At 44.3% G+C, this 15,472-nt stretch overlaps 1 protein-coding gene across 2 annotated transcripts in view; it reads left to right on the top strand.

Moving 5' to 3' along the window:
• The first annotated feature begins 2,195 nt into the window (after positions 1–2,195).
• Positions 2,196–15,472, top strand: part of LOC105480168 (doublecortin like kinase 3) — a 53,233-nt gene continuing 39,956 nt past the window's right edge. Inside the window, exon 1 of one of the 2 annotated variants that reach the window (XM_011738687.3) lies at positions 2,196–2,556. In XM_011738687.3, coding sequence (XP_011736989.2) covers positions 2,475–2,556 — 82 coding nt within the window. In that variant the 5' untranslated portion in view covers positions 2,196–2,474. The remainder of the gene's footprint in view (positions 2,557–15,472) is intronic. The other variant, XR_011619956.1, reaches the window with a different exon arrangement.

Raw genomic sequence — 15,472 nt, 5'->3', positions numbered from 1 at the left:
TCTGTGGAGAGTGAGAATAATTGTGTACAAAGTAGAGAAATATCCAAATATGTGACAATCTTTGTCTAATAAAAAATTGTTTAAAGTTAAAAACAAAACCAAACAAATCAGAAAGAAAAGAAAAAGAAAGATGGCCAAACCTAAAATCAAAGTGCAGGGAAGCACACTCCAAGTACCATAAAGGATGGGTTGTCTAATTCAATTGAGGAATGGAGTGAACAATTGAAATTAATAATCTCACCTACCACATCATTATATCTGGATACCAGGATGAAGGAAAAGGGACAAAGGAGTGCATGTGTCAGCCACATCAGCATTTGTAAAGGCATCTACTGAAAATCCAATACAATACTTGCAATTATATTTCATTGGCCAGAAACTTTTCAAATGGCCACTCCTTGCTGCAAGGGAGGCTAGAAAATGTATTGTTTTTAATTGCAGGTTGCAGTATGCTTAGCTAAAAAAAATTTTTTTAAATACCAGATCAGAAATGAAAATAGGTGTTGAGTAGGCAATTAGCAATTTCTTTGCCAGTATTCAACAAGATGCATCCCTCACTCTTGTGAAGTAATCTGATAACTTAAGGTGTTTATTGTGATTGCTTGATATGTGTAGATATAGTTAATATTTAAATCGTGATAATCCAGTCAGTAATTAAACACTGAGATTGCTGCTTTTGCAAGGAAGAAAACACAAATCATCTGATCTCTCCTTTACAAAGCTTAAACCTTTTGTTAAAACTCAGTTTATTTAACTTTTATTTTCTCCTAAAACATAAGTGATAGGGCCAGGAAGAGTGGCTGTTAAAGAGAAAAGTAAGTGCTTTTAAAACGAAAGTGTGTAGGCATCTCAAGGACACTTGTCTCCCAGAGAGATTTCCAATAGGTTCTTCCTTCGGGTTTTTACTCAAATGTTACCTTTCCCAACCACTCTACTTACGTAAACACATTCCCTTTTTCTTGGTTCAGTTTTCTTCACACTATTTATCACCATACTTTTTTATTTTATTATCTGTCTCCCCCTACTAGAAGGTGAGTGACTTGAAGGCAGGGCATTTGTTGTGCTCACCATTGGTGAACTGGATTGCTGAAAATGGTCCTTGTTGATGACTTCAGAGTACCTGGCCAACAAACCAGCTAGAACCAGGAGTTATTTTTCGCACAGCAGCATCATGGGGCTATCGCAGCCATTTTGGAACCCTGAGGCAACAAGTCTGAGGAGAAAAGGCAAGATGTTGAAGGTGGCCATGTGGAATCCTGGAAAGAAACTGAGCCCTTAACGTCGTCCCTGAGCAGCTGAACACACACAGAGGAGTCTTCTTCTAGGCTTCTTGTTATGTGTGATAAAGAGAAAGACAGCCCCTGCCATCTGGGAGCTGGTCTGGTTCTATCAGCTCGGCCTTGGCGTTCTGTTGAGCATAAACAATTTCATTGAAGAGCAACAGCAGACCCAACAGACATGACCACTTTGTGACTTGATTGATCAAGGTAAAAGCCAGACCACTCTGTAATCATGTCAACGGTCCTGTGGAGAGAAGGGTATGGCTGATCCAGTGAATTCATGATCTCTCGCAGGAGAGGTCTGGGAGCCAGTACCTGGGAATATGGGTCCCCAGACCCCGCACTGCAGACCTGAGGGACCTGCAAATATGAGGAACAAGTGTGTGGTGCTGGGAAGAGGTACAACAACCCAAGGGCCATCGAGCTGCCTTCAGATGGTACCAGGAAGCCACTAGCTGGAGGAACATTTTGCAACCTACGTCTTTGAGACCATGGGTGTGGACCAGAGTGTAAGCAGGTCTCCGAATTTGGGGGGCAACAAGGGTGTTAGAGTAGGACTGCCCTGGGACCTAGAGTTAGTGTGTGCAAGTAGCGGGAATGGGATAGGAGAAAGGGAGTGGTGTGGAAAGTCTGGCCCCTGCACTGCAAGGAGGCATGAGGATGGCTGGTGGTCCTGGGGTCGCCTTTGGGCTGCCACCCACCCACAGAGAACAGGGGTAAAGCGCAAGTTCAAAACCCGGCGCAGCCAGGTTCCACGGCGGAACTGCGCGGGGAAGAAGAGCAGAAAGGCTGGACTCCGCGGGCGGGGAGAGGAGGGACCGCTGAGGTGTCCCCAGGGACCGCCTTTGGGCGCTCACTGGAGAAGCAGGGGGTGGGGGAGCAAGTTCAAAGCCCGGCCCCGCCCGGCCTCCAGAGACAGGAGCGGCGCGCACTGCGGGACCGGCGCAGAGAGGGCGGCTGCGGCTGGTGCTCGGTTGCTAAGCCCCGCGCCCCCGGAGACGTTCCCGGTGGCTGTCGCCGGGCGCTGCGCTGCGCGGTGCTGGCGGGCGGGCGGCGGGAGGGAGAGAAGAGGGAGAGTCGGCGCGGGCTTGTAGCTGCTCATTGCGCCCCGCCTTCCCGCGCCTGCTCAGCCGTCGAGCCGCGTCCCAGCGCTGCCACCTCTGCTCCAGGCTCTCCCCGACCCGCCGCCGCGCCATGCCCGCCGCTACTCCAGCCCAGCAGCCGCCGCCGCCCCCAGCCCGGCCAGCCCCAGCTTGCCCGGCGCGGCCTGCCCCGGGTGAGTACCGTGCGCTCCGGCGCCGACCCGTACTGGGCGCCACCTTGGCGGAGGCGGGAGGACTGGTTCGCCCTGATTCTGGACCCCGCTCCGTGCGGGATGGAGCAGCAGTGCCAGACCCCCCGGGGGTGTACGAAGGACGGTGTGTGTGCGTATGTGTGTGTACGCGTGAGTAAACGCGCGCGCGTGCCGGTGTACACCACCTGAAACTCGCTTGCTAGGGGGAATAACGCTGTCCGGAGCTGATTTTATTTCCTTCGCCAGCAGGGGGGCCCTTCCTGGGAAACGCACTGGGCGTCTTTCAAGGTGCAGGTGTGGTGAGGCTGCAGAAGGGAGAAGGCGCAGGGAGGGAGCTGACATTTATTGTGCAACTCAACATGCCAAGCGCTTCACCTAGAGTTAACCTTATTTCATCCTCTCCCCAAATCTGGAAAGAATGGAATTATCCCCATTTCTCAGATGAGAAAACTGAGTCCCACAGACCTCGTGCCTTGCCCAGGGTCACACGGCTCCATAGCTGCGGAGCTGGAGTTGGACCCAGTTCTCTAGAGGTCTCTGACCCATCGAAATGACAAGACCCTCCTTAGAACTAAAGAAACACAGAAGAACCAAAGATGATTAGGAAAAAGGATGCAGGCAGAGCATTAGGGAATTAATATTAAAAAAATCTGAGCTCGTGAAATATCCTATCAATTAATTTCAAATATAGGACCACATTTACACTCCTTTCCATGTCTGGCTCTAGGGGCGAGGTGTGGTATGGAAGGGAGAGGGCTGTGCCAGTGCTGGGCAGAGGCATCTGGGGACACCTTTTCAGAGTATCTGCCTGCTGGGAGGGGAGAAGTGTGTGAGAACTTGTGGAGGGAACTCGGTTGTTATTCATTCCTGACAATTGGTCATTCCTCCACCTCACCCCCTCCTAGTTGATTCCATTTCCTTTCCTTGATGTATTGTCCAAGATGACAGCTGTCAAATTGAAGCGGGGTTCCACCTTCATCATTGGCTGTCATAAAACCTTTTGGCATTAATTAGGTGGCCCTGCACTTTGGATTGTATGAGGAGCTGTGAAGTGTCTGTGTTACTGCTTACAGAGGAGATCTGTTGGGCTGATGTTGAGCTAATGATCTCAATCTATGAGGCATCTAGAGCAACAGGCAAGCATTGTGCTTATCCTTAGGACAAAGTAGCAAGAAGCAAGACCCTCAGGAAGAAAAAGAAAAAGAGTATTGGGTTTGCCTTACAGCCCAACTTTAGAAAAGCATTTCAATTTAATATTTGAATTGCTTCACTGGAGAAAGAACAAAGAGGGACAGAAAGTGATTTCTGAAAGATGCTCTGTAACTCCTTCCATTTAGGTCTGAAGGATTTTTGAGTCATATTCTTTTATGGTGAGCTTTGCCATCTTGGTGCACATTGGTGCCCTGGGTGCCTTCACTTCCAATTGCCAGTCCCTCCATCTCTTTTTTGGAGGATGATCCTTGGGCTGCAGAGCCTATTTTTGTAGGAACTCAAAACAGGGAGTCCCCGGGAATTTACATCTCCCCTGGGGCAGCCCCTCTTCAATGACTGATGGGTGCTGGAGTATAAATAGTCCAGCTTCTTTGCCCTTGATCAGGACACTCTGAAGCATGACATCCTTTGTTTCCAGAGATCCAATGTGGAGTTGTGTCAAATTGACCTCTATGGTTCTTCGCTTGGCTTGTTTCCCTTGCTTGGCTTGCTATTTCTTGTTTTACTTCTTCACATCCCTACCATTTTTTCCTAGGAATACCTCCTAATACACTTTCATAGGAATTCTTATCTCACGATCTGATTCTAAGGAATCCAGACAAAAACATGGACCCTTCTCACTGTCAATGTTTTTATCCTTCCTATGTTATCCAAATATGACTAATATTGGTCATAGGTAGCCCATGCTAACCTGTAGGGTGTTTTGTATGAATTCACAAAAGGTGTTCCCTTCTGGGCAGGTGGACCCCCATGTCCAGGCAACGAATTGGCAGGCAGGTGTTCAGTGCCCTCTAGGCCCCTGATCAGTGCATCTTTGGCAGTGCCCACAGTACTCAGCGGTCATGGTGGCATGGTGCTCAGAAAAGCAAAAAACAGAGTTGCTTAGTTGTCCCAGGATCTCGTTTCTTGGCTTCTCTTTTCTTCCCAAGAAAAAAATCCCCCAAAGAGGGATTTTACCCTCTTTTTTCCCCAGTTTTCCCCTAAATATTTTAATATTTCAGGCAGGTGTTTTGGTTTTCTTTGGACAAGCCAGTCTTAGTTTCTTTCTAAAGCCAACAAAGGGGAGGAAAAGGGCTGCTTTGGCTCGTGGAATCTCAATCCTGCAACCTACAGGAGAGTGGTGGTGCCTGGTCAGAGAGGGTAGGTAGGTCTCCACCAGCCTCCAGGGGCTCTCAGAGGGGACTTGTCCTGATGGTGAGGTTACTGGGTGGGGGCTTGGATGGGCTTCTTTTGTTGGAGGCTCTTGCTTGAAGACATTTTCCTTTCCTTGGATCCAGGAGGCTCATTGTACCTGATCTGGCATCCTGAGATTCCTCACCTTTTCCTTTGGTAGCCTCTTGATAATGTCTAAATTTTGCCCATCTGCTGGTGGAGCAGAGCCCCTTTTGAAGATGCATATGTGGGGGAGTTCTTTGAAAAGAATGTTTTTGTTAACTGCTTGGTAATGTAGGTCAGAAGAGAGAAATCTAGGGAAAGTGAAAGAGTGGGAAGAAGACATCTGTACCGGGAATTGGGGAGGGGAGTTTGGCTCCATCCCCAGAGTTCTGAAGCCTCCTGGTGACCTGGGGCAAGTCACTAAACTTCTCTAGGAACCTCAATATTTTCACCATTCATTTAATAACAATTGTCCAGCCAACCTCAGAGTGTTCTTTGATGATCAAAAGGGGAAATATTTTAATGAACTCATCCAGTAATTATAGAGGAAGCCCGTAAAATCTTTATACAGAGACAACTGGCAATCCCTTGGGGACAGTAGTGTATGTAGAGGCATCATGATGTGGATAGCAAGTGGTAGAATAGAGATAATCACCAGATCAGTGGCTGCATGAAGGGACAGAGAAGTCTCCAGAGCTGCTTGGGCTGTTTTTGAAGGCTAAATGTTGACAGAATTTTGCAAAGGGCAGGGTGTCATGTAGTGTGTGGTTATGGGGGTGAGTCCATCAGAACTGCCTTCACATTTGGGCTCTGACCCCTCAAGCCCATGTGATCCTGAGCAAGATACCCAACTACTCTGAGCCTCAGTTTCCTTATTGGTAAAATGGGCATATTCAAATTGCTCTGAGGATTTAGTGATGTAAAGCAATTACCAGATATTATTACAAATGGAAAGTATTGTTATTAAAGTTACATTTTAGATGAATGGATTCTGTTTGGCTGCCTGGGGCCAGTACTTTTCAAATATGACTGGACATAATGGGGATCTTATGAAAATGTAGATTCTGATTCAGGAGATCTGGGGTGGGGCCTAAGATTCTGCTTTTCTCCCTAGCTCCTAAGTTCTTGTAGATGTTGTTTCTTTAGGGACCACATTTTGAGTACAAGGCCCTAGGCTACTCCCTCTTGGGTAAAATCTAAGTCCTTTGTGGGAACTGAAGAGCACTGTGTTTGGAAAGATGATGAGGAGGGTTCAGGCCTCCTAGGCAGGTCTGGCCTGGAGCTGGGGTAGAGATAGCTAGTAATTGCTGCTGTTGAGTAGGATGCTCCTACTGGGTAGGTAATGGATCAATCCCAACTTCCTTCAAATGCCCAGGACCAGCCTCCTGGAGGAAATTCTTTCTGGCCAAATGGCCAAATACTGCCTACTTTTGCACGCTGGCCCTCAGGATGTAGAGATGAATAAGCCATTGGCCCATCACTGCCCCTGCCACAGCGTGATTGTGGGGAGTGGGTAAGGAAGGGTTAGACATAGAAATGTATGATTATGACATGGTGAGGTGAGCACTCTGTGGCGTTAGGGTAATGGAGAGGCAGGTAAGAGAGTTAAGAAAGGGAGGAACACTTCCTGGTGGTAATTAAATCTGAACTGGGTTTTGATGGATGAATCACTGTGTCTGGGATTAGAGGAGGGCAGGAAAGTGTGTGGAATAGTATTCTAAGACTGAGGAACAGCATGTGCAAAAGTAGGATGCCATGATGAAACAGCTTGGTGTGTTCAGGTCATTGAACTAAGAGTTGTTTGGAGCATAGAGTGTGATGGGAAGGAGTTGGTCAGGGAGCAGAGCTCAGTTCATGAAGCAGTATTAGTCAGGAGGGTTTTCTAAGCTTTGCTGCAGTAATAAATCAACTTCATCATCTTGGTAGTTTAACTCAACAAAGGTTACTTCTCACACACAATGTGTGTCCCTCACAGGTCAATTGATAGCCAAGTTGACAGAGCTTCTCCCAGCTTTCAGCCTTGCCATCTGGAAAATGTGGCCACTGTAGTCACCAGTGCAGGAAGAGATAGTGGGAGAGTGTCTCTCTGGCTCCTCTGGAATGAATGCAGTGTTGCTTTTGTCTACAGCCCATTGGTCATTGGTCAGAACTAATTGTGAGAGGGCTGGGAAATAGGGGATGGGGGCTGGGATGGAAGAAAAAGTCAGAGAACATCAACTCTCCCACGTATGTCTTGTTATGAAGCTTAAGCCTCACTCTGAGCCCACAGTTTCTCAAATAACAGTGGTATGGGAATTCCTTTAAAGGAAAAAAATTCTTGTAGATTCCTAGTGTTGCTTAAATTATTTTTATTATAATGCAGTTTGGATATGTAGTAGTTTTAAATGAGTCTAAACTCTATACTTAGAGCTCTCATATGACCACATAACCAAAACAAATATATAAATAAAATATCAACACAGCTACAAGTCAAATACATTTGGATTAACTTCATGAATTAATGCTCTTATGAAGTTCTAATGAAGTTATTTTTGCTAAAATGAAATCCCTATTTCTGGTTATAACAGCTGCTGTTCAGGTTCTTAGGAATTTGGTATGCAGTGTGCCATGCCGCAAGGTTGTATGATGGCTCAATTTTCTCATCAGTTTCCTCTCTATACACTAAGCCTGATTTGTTATTTTCTCATTAGCCTATGATAATTAAAATAATGTTTCTTGATGCCAGTTGTCTCAGTCTGTTTGTGCTGCTGTAACAAAACACCTGAGGCTGGGTAATTTGTAAAGAACAAAGATTCATTCCCAACAGTTCTGGAGGCTGGCAGGCCATGATTAAGGCACCTGTAAGCTTGATGTGTGGTGAAGGCTCATTCTCTGCTTGTTGCTACACGCTCCAAAGGGGATGGATCTTGTGTCTTCACACAGTGGAAGGAATAGGAGCCAACAAAGGGCCTAAGCTAGTTCTTTTCAGCCCTTTTGTCGGTCACTCATCCATTCTGTAAGGCAGAGCCCTCCTGACTTAATCACTTCCCCAAAACACCTACCCTTCAATATCACCGCACTGCAATGGGGACTAAGTTTTAACATATGAGTTTTCCTGGTTATTCAGAACCATAGCACCAACTACAGTATAAATGCAAGAGTACATATGGTGAAATTATGTGGTAGCACTTAGTCATAACATGGTCATTCAGATGATCCAGAATATGTTTCTATTGATTCTTTAAACAAGGTGATCATGAAAGTGAAAACAGAAAGTTAAACAAAACACAATTTTGAGAACTTGTGTACCCTCCTAAAATAGGTTTGAGGATCTCCCGGAATTTGAGAAACAGGTGGAAAACTACTGGAGTGTTTAATGAAGGGGACATAGATGTCCAGCTTTATGGTTTAGAGACATCACTTTTCCCAGGGTGTGTGGAGTGGCTGAGGGGGAGAGAGAGGCAGGCCGAGACAGCAGAATCTAGGATGGCTTGCAGGTAGCTGAACTAAGATGTCATGAGGGCAGGTGCTCAGATGTGGTTAAGGGAATGGGAGAGAGGAAGCATGGATTTGAGAGACATGTAGGAGCTGGAATTCACAGGACTTGGAGGTTGACTGCAATGTGGGAGGGGATGGAAGGGAAGAGGAGTCAGGGATGACTCTTGGTCTTGGAGGTCGAGGGTAGTTGATGGTACCACTGACCAGGATGAGGACCACAGGTGTCAGATGTCCATGGCAAGAATGGGAGAGCTCAAGACCAGAACTGTGTTCTGCTGTATTTACCGTCCCATCTTTTCTCATTGATGTAACTTTTCCTGAACCAGTTTCTGAGAAACTGCTGCATCTTGCAGTGCCTATTTTTCTTCTACGGGACATTAATTAGTGCTCATTAAGATGATTTGAATGGCTTTATTAGGTTTTCTATTGCGCTTGCTGCTTCTGTCCTGTAGGAGCAGATTCTGGCAATATTGCCTGATTAAGCACACCCTTTTTTTGTGTTCCATGTGTTCAAAGGAGGTGAAAAAAATTGAGAAAACTGTAGATGGTTCTGAGCTAGAAACTGTCATACCATATAATGTGAGATTAGTTTTCTGCCTTCAGTTTTTATTTTAAGAGCACGAACGATCAACTTTCCACTCTGTGTTTTTGGACAGAGATACTGAAAATTCTCTGAGGAATGAGTAGAGGTTAAATGATCTCTAGGTAGTTACATAAGAAGTGAAATGGAAACACTGCACTTTGGGGAAGTGGAGGGCAGAGAACACAAAGCCACACAGACAGACAAAAATTTCACAAACCGAAAATAAACCCCTGTGGTTTCTAGAGTGAAATCTCATGTTCATTAAAATTTTGGCATTAAATATTTTAAAATGTAACTTAGTATTTACCTTTTGTATAAATAATTAACCTAATGCACCAACTGATGGAGGGAAGCAACATGAATAGGCTGCCAGAAGTGGCTTTTACTTTCTTGTTCCCACTTGAGAAACTTCTGCTTTCTCCTGGTCTCAGGCATTGTTTTCATAGCAGAGCCTCTGAGGCCCTCCAAGGAGATGTGGAACCTCCCCTCTTCTGAGTCTATCTGGAACTTGTGATAAAGGTTCTGTGAGCGAGGGCATACCTGTCACCCACCCCCAGACACCACATGCCACTTGAGGATGCCACCATGTTTTTTCATCCCAGAATCCCCCCAAACTAGGAGGGCATTTCCCCTAACAGTAGTTTCCATACCCACAAGCTAGTCCAGGGCACCCTAGAGGAAGTATCTTTGGGTCTCAGGGTTGGTTGGAGGAGCAGATTTCCTAGCAATAACAGCCATGACTTTTTGCGAATGTCTCTTCCAGGAATGGGTTAGACAAGGCTGGTTATTCATTTTAACTCAGATGTTGTTTCGATTTCAGAGGGCTATGACAAAATTCCCCTGGAGCTTGGGTCTCTCCATTTGTGCCAGAGGCAGTGGGTCTTGCCAGATAATTCATGTGCTCCCCTTCTTTAGCAGATGCTATCAGTCCCTGTCCATGGTCCCTGAGCACACATCTTTCCTGTTCTGGTGGTTCCCACTGCAAGCCACTGCAACACTGTTAGACGGCTTTCTTTGGTTGCAGGGGCATGGTTGGTCCCCATCTGGTGCAGATATCCACAAGTGCTGGGCAGCTAATCTCCTGGGAGCAGCCCTCAATCACTAATGGAAGGGAATGGATGGATGAATATCAGTTTCCTTGCCCCTCTGGAAGGATAACTCTGAGGCATGTTCTACCCAGTCTCTCCAGAGGTTCCCAGGAGAACTGAGCCTAGGTTGCAACCTACTCTTTGATGCCACTGTCCTACTTCACTTCTCCACTCTCCTCTAGTGCTTTCTGGGATCACCTCCCAAATCAATCCATATCCGTGCCCCAGGCTGTGCTTTTAAGAGAGACCAAGGTGATTGGGGTTATGTGACCAGCTCTGGCCACTGGACTGTAGGTGGAAGTGCCATGTGTCACTTCCCATTCCAGGCGGTTGAAAGCCAGGATACCACCATTGTTTTTCTCATCTGCTACTCGGGCAACCTTGGAGGCCATGTGCTTTGAATGGAGGATCAGAGATGGAGAAAGCTGCTAGGTTTACACTGGGATTCATACAAGCGAGAGTCTTTTATTGTGGTAGCCCTAGAGCTTTTTGATATTTATCAGTTAGGGCACCTGTCTATCTGATATACAGTGTCACCCTGTCGTTTTTTGGGTGCCACCCCTGATGTCAGCCCATCCTCCACTTCTCCATCCTACACTGGTCCATAAGAACTCTTGGAATCTGCTACCCATGACCTCCTTTAATGCTTCTCATTTCCAAACTCCCCTCCTCTTCAGTAGTTTGATTAATATTAAAGTAAAATTTATGTTTCTGTATGGTTTTTAATTCATCTGGAAGTTATTTTGGTATTATTTGTGAAATAAGAATCTAAATTCATTTTATTTCCAAATTATTAATCAGTTGTTCCAGTGTTGAATAAAACTCATTCTAACCTTCCTTGCTAGTTTGTAATCACCTTTCATTATACATTAAATTCTCATATAAAATAGTATCTATTTTGGAGCTACAGTTTTTTTTTCTTAAATTCTTGTGCAAGTACCAAGACATTGTAATTGTAGCTCTGTAATATATTTTACTATCTTCGTTACTCACTACTCATCTCCTTCCTGTCCTCCCTCAAAAATTGTATTAGTGCTTCAATTGCACAAAACCTACAAATTATAAATGGGAAGAACTGATATGTCTATTAGGCTTTTACATTCTGGAATGGACAGTCATTTAAATGGATTTTCAAATTCCTCTCACAGTTTTGTAGTTTTCCTTATGTTGCTCATACACATTTTTTGTTAGTTACTCCTAGCAATTTTCTATATGTTGACATATAAATGTTATAAATTTTTTCATGTATTTTTCAATTTATTGCAGTTCTGTCAAAAGCTTGTATGTACATATAAGCTTCACTATACATATAGAAAATTCATAGATAGTTAATATATATAATTAATGATTTTTTTTGCCTTATAGCTGACTACTTTCTAATTGTATTTGGAAGTAAAAATATATAAAAACTATTTCATGAGCGTCCATGTACTCTAATTGCTTTTCCAGGTGGCTCAGAATAAACACATAGGTATGTCCTAGAATTGAAATAAGTTCATGGAGAGAGGGAAAGATGGAGAGAAAAGATACATGAAGGAGTTGGCTATGTGGTAGCAATCATAGGTTTTCTCCATCACAGAACATGTGCAGTGTTACAGGAGCCATGAAAACAAATAACCTGGGTTCATTGTGGGTTTTCTCTTTGAGACATAATCTCTCACACATTTAAAAGTTACCTGTAGGTGTCTCTGACTGGTCCTAGACACTGCTAGCACCAAATCAAAGTCTTCTCCTAGATGACTGAAACTTGTCAGTAATAATGTGTTTATGTTTTTGGTCTGGATAAGAAAAGATGATGTCAGAGGATGCCACCTCTTCAGTAATGTTAAAGACAGGTCTGGCAGGTCAGACTGTTTAATGTAAAATAAAAGGTCACCACATCCCTAACTGGGGTCTTACCTTGTGTTCAAGTTAAGAAAACCAAAATCAGTGGACCTATTAATTTAAAAAGAAAAGAGAAACAGAAAGAAATGAAATACATTAGGTTGAAGCTCCTTTTTCTTGGAGTCAACTGATGTCCAAGGGTTGTAGACCTCTAAGTCATCCGATTTATAAGAAAACTCTTTAGTATTAGCCTATAAGTATGCTATGCAATGGCTGCTGGGAACTTTTAGTGCCTTTTCTTTAATGCCATTAATATTAACTTAGAATCCAAAGAATTGACCATTTTCTGCAAAGACTACATAACTGAAGATGTTTTACTGGTTTTGAAGATTATATTTTCCAAAGAAGTTCTGTAGCATGAATGAAAAACAGGAATACATACTCATATTAAGAAGTAGGGAACAGCTGGGCATCGTGACTCACACCTATAATCCCAGCAATTTGGGAGGCCAAGGCGGGAGAATCATTTGAGCCCAGGAGCTTGAGACCGTCCTGGGCAATGTAGTGAGACCCCATCTCTTTAACAACAACAACAACAAAAATTAGCCTAGGTGGGAGAATCACTTGAGCCCAGGAGTTTGAGACCAGCCTGGGCAACATAGTGAGACCCTATCTCTTTAACAACAACAGCAACAACAACATCAACAACAACAACAATTAGCTGAGTGTGGTGGCTCATGCCTGTAGTGTCAGCCACTTGGGAGGCAGAGGTGGGAGAATTGCGTGAGCCTGGGAGTTTGAAGCTGCAGTGAGCCACGATGGCACCACTGTACTCCAGTCTGGGCCACAGAACAAGACCCTATCTCAAAAAATAAATAAAGTAAAGCAAAGCATCTGAGAACCAGCGGAAAGATCTGGAATTCCTATGTTCTCAGGAATGCTTGTTAGTTACTTGCTTTTTTTCCAGTTGCTTTGTCTGCATTACAAGGCAAAAACAGCAGAGGCTTCTTGGTTCTCTTTATGTTTCCTTTCTCGCTCTTTCTTCGTCTTGAGTACAAAGTAGATGTCTTTATTAAGCTGTTTCCTTAGAAAGGAAGGTGGTGTTAGTGTTGAGTTGCAGAGGGCTAGGTAAGGAGACAGAGTGGGATCTTTGCATTTTGCTCCCAACATGTTCACCTGGCCACAAACGCGATGTGTAGGTTTTTAGATAGTTTTAAGTGAGCATGTTAACAATCAAAGAAAAAACATACATGTTGGATTTTTATTCTATTGGGAGGAGGGAGTGGTACTTTAAATATCTGCCCATCTCACAGGGAAAAAAAAGGAAAGTTTTATATTTTCTATGCTGCCTTGAATAACTGTCAAAAAACTCTCAGCAGTTTCTGGCTAGCTAGCTGTCTCCATCTGGAGGCTGGCATTGTGTTTTTTTAACCTACAATTAACTACCATCCGCTAAAATTTCAGCCAGTAATAGTCATATCCTTTCATAGCTTCTTAAGAATTTTTTTCTTAAATGTTCTTACAGTTCTTTTCCTACTCTTGACAATATCAATTTTAGTATAAAAGCTACAAAATTAGATGCCAGAGACGTCACTGATGATTACCATGAACTATTTGTTCATTGGCTCACATATGTTTATTATCTGCTACATGCCACTGTGGTAGGCTCAGTACTTTTAATTAATTTAAATTTAAATGGAAAATATCCGTATGTGTCTAGCGGTTATGGTATTAAACATTGCAGAGCTCTAGAGACTTGGGGAAACAGGTTAAAACATCAAGTACATTGTCATTTCAATGGTGATATGTGCTATGCAGAAAGAAACCAGATTGGTGAGGGAGGGGGATGGAGCAATTTGAGGATCTTTCAGGTAAGACCTCTTGGAGTAATGATATTAGATCCATCACAGACCTGAACAAAGGCAGGAAGGATGTTCATGAGAGAAATAGTTTCAAGACACTCCAGGCACCTCTGGGTAATTATTTGCCGTTTGTTTTTAATGAAATAGGAGAGAAGGAATGTCTTCTACTTATGAATTCTAAAAATACCACAAAACCATCAGTGCTCATTCTTACTGTAAAATATAAAGACCTTTCATAATTTTGGGCAATGGTGAGGGTCTGGTTTCCCTGGAAGCAGAACCTGAGATGCGGATTCTTGTGCATGTGATTATTCTGGGATAGCTCTCAGGAGAAAGGAGTCAGGTGGGTAGGGAGTACGGCCAAGCAAGGAAGTGGTCTCGGCTGGAGTCACATCTCAGCCCCAGCCACAGGGAGCTCTGGAACATGCATTGTACCATGGAATTGTCCCACCCTGGGGTAAAGTCTGGGTCTTTTGTACCCCTCCCCACACCCCTGTCCATCAGTCATTGATTATGGGCTGTCTTTGTGAAGGCAGAGTTGCGTGTGTGACCTCCTGGGTAAAGTGGCTCCAGTCAGCCAAAGTAACTCTTGGGAGACTTGGGCAGCGATGGGCTGCCAACATGTGTAAGAGCTGGAGGAGAGAGGCAGCCCTGGTAAAGAAATCTGGGTGGGTACCAATGAAATCCATGACAGTGTGCTGGCCCTATAGAATGTTGATGGCTGTGTAGCTTTAGATAAACTTTGGGGCAGAAATAGATGAAAAATCCTGAGTGCATGCTTGGATGATCACCCAGTAAATTCTGATGACCCAACCAATCGTCTGTTTTCATTGAACACTACTGTGGGTTTATTGGGTTCTTTCATGCAACACCTGTTCATTGCCAGCCTACCACATACCTGGTACTAGGTCTCTGTGTTTAGAATCTTGCCACGCAAGGCCCATTTATTTGGTAGACTCCATCTCAACAAATTATATGTATTTGGCAAATGCCATGATATAACATGCACAAGAAATCCTGAAGAAGCTTAACCACAACTCCTGCAGAAGCTGAAAGCTGCTAAGGTTTATCCTTATAAAGGCTCTGAAAGCAACAGTCTGTGTTGAAACATTTGCGTCTGATGCTTTCAAAAGGCTTAGATGCAGCAGTTGGGCTGTTAGAGGGAACTGTGTCAGTTTCTGCCCACTGAGGTTGGCTTCTCAGCAGAGAAGCAGTTCTGCTTTAGTGCCACCACTGTCAATCTGGTTTAATCTGAGTGCTGACCATATGTGGGCAACCTTATGCCTGTCATCTCATTACAATCTTTACAGCTATCCAGGGAGGACGGGCTTGTGGGGGCCATGCAGGTTCCCATGGCAGTGAGGACTGCTGGGTGCTCCACCAGCAAAGATGCGTTGTACTCAGGATGGGTATTCGGGCCGCTGCTGAAGCTTTATGGGTCCAGTTGGATGCCTGACTTCATCAGGGTGTTGGTACCATGACTTCTCTACTTTTGAATTAGAGGAAAACCAAACCCAGTCTGAATTCCCAAAAAGAAGAAAAGTTTTCACCTTAATCTGCTTTACCCCAACATCACTCTTCTTTGTTTGGAATCTTAATACACTTTGAGGAGTTATTTTCTTTTTTTAGATCATCCCGTCTACAGGGATATCAGGGAAAAGCTCATCTGTTTATTGCCAGCTGCAGGAACACTGTGT

This window comes from Macaca nemestrina, chromosome 2, assembly GCF_043159975.1.
Source record: "Macaca nemestrina isolate mMacNem1 chromosome 2, mMacNem.hap1, whole genome shotgun sequence".
NCBI classification, from domain to species: Eukaryota; Metazoa; Chordata; class Mammalia; order Primates; family Cercopithecidae; genus Macaca; species Macaca nemestrina.
Note: the sequence above shows the minus strand (reverse complement) of the source record. Positions and strands in the feature narration are given on the sequence as shown.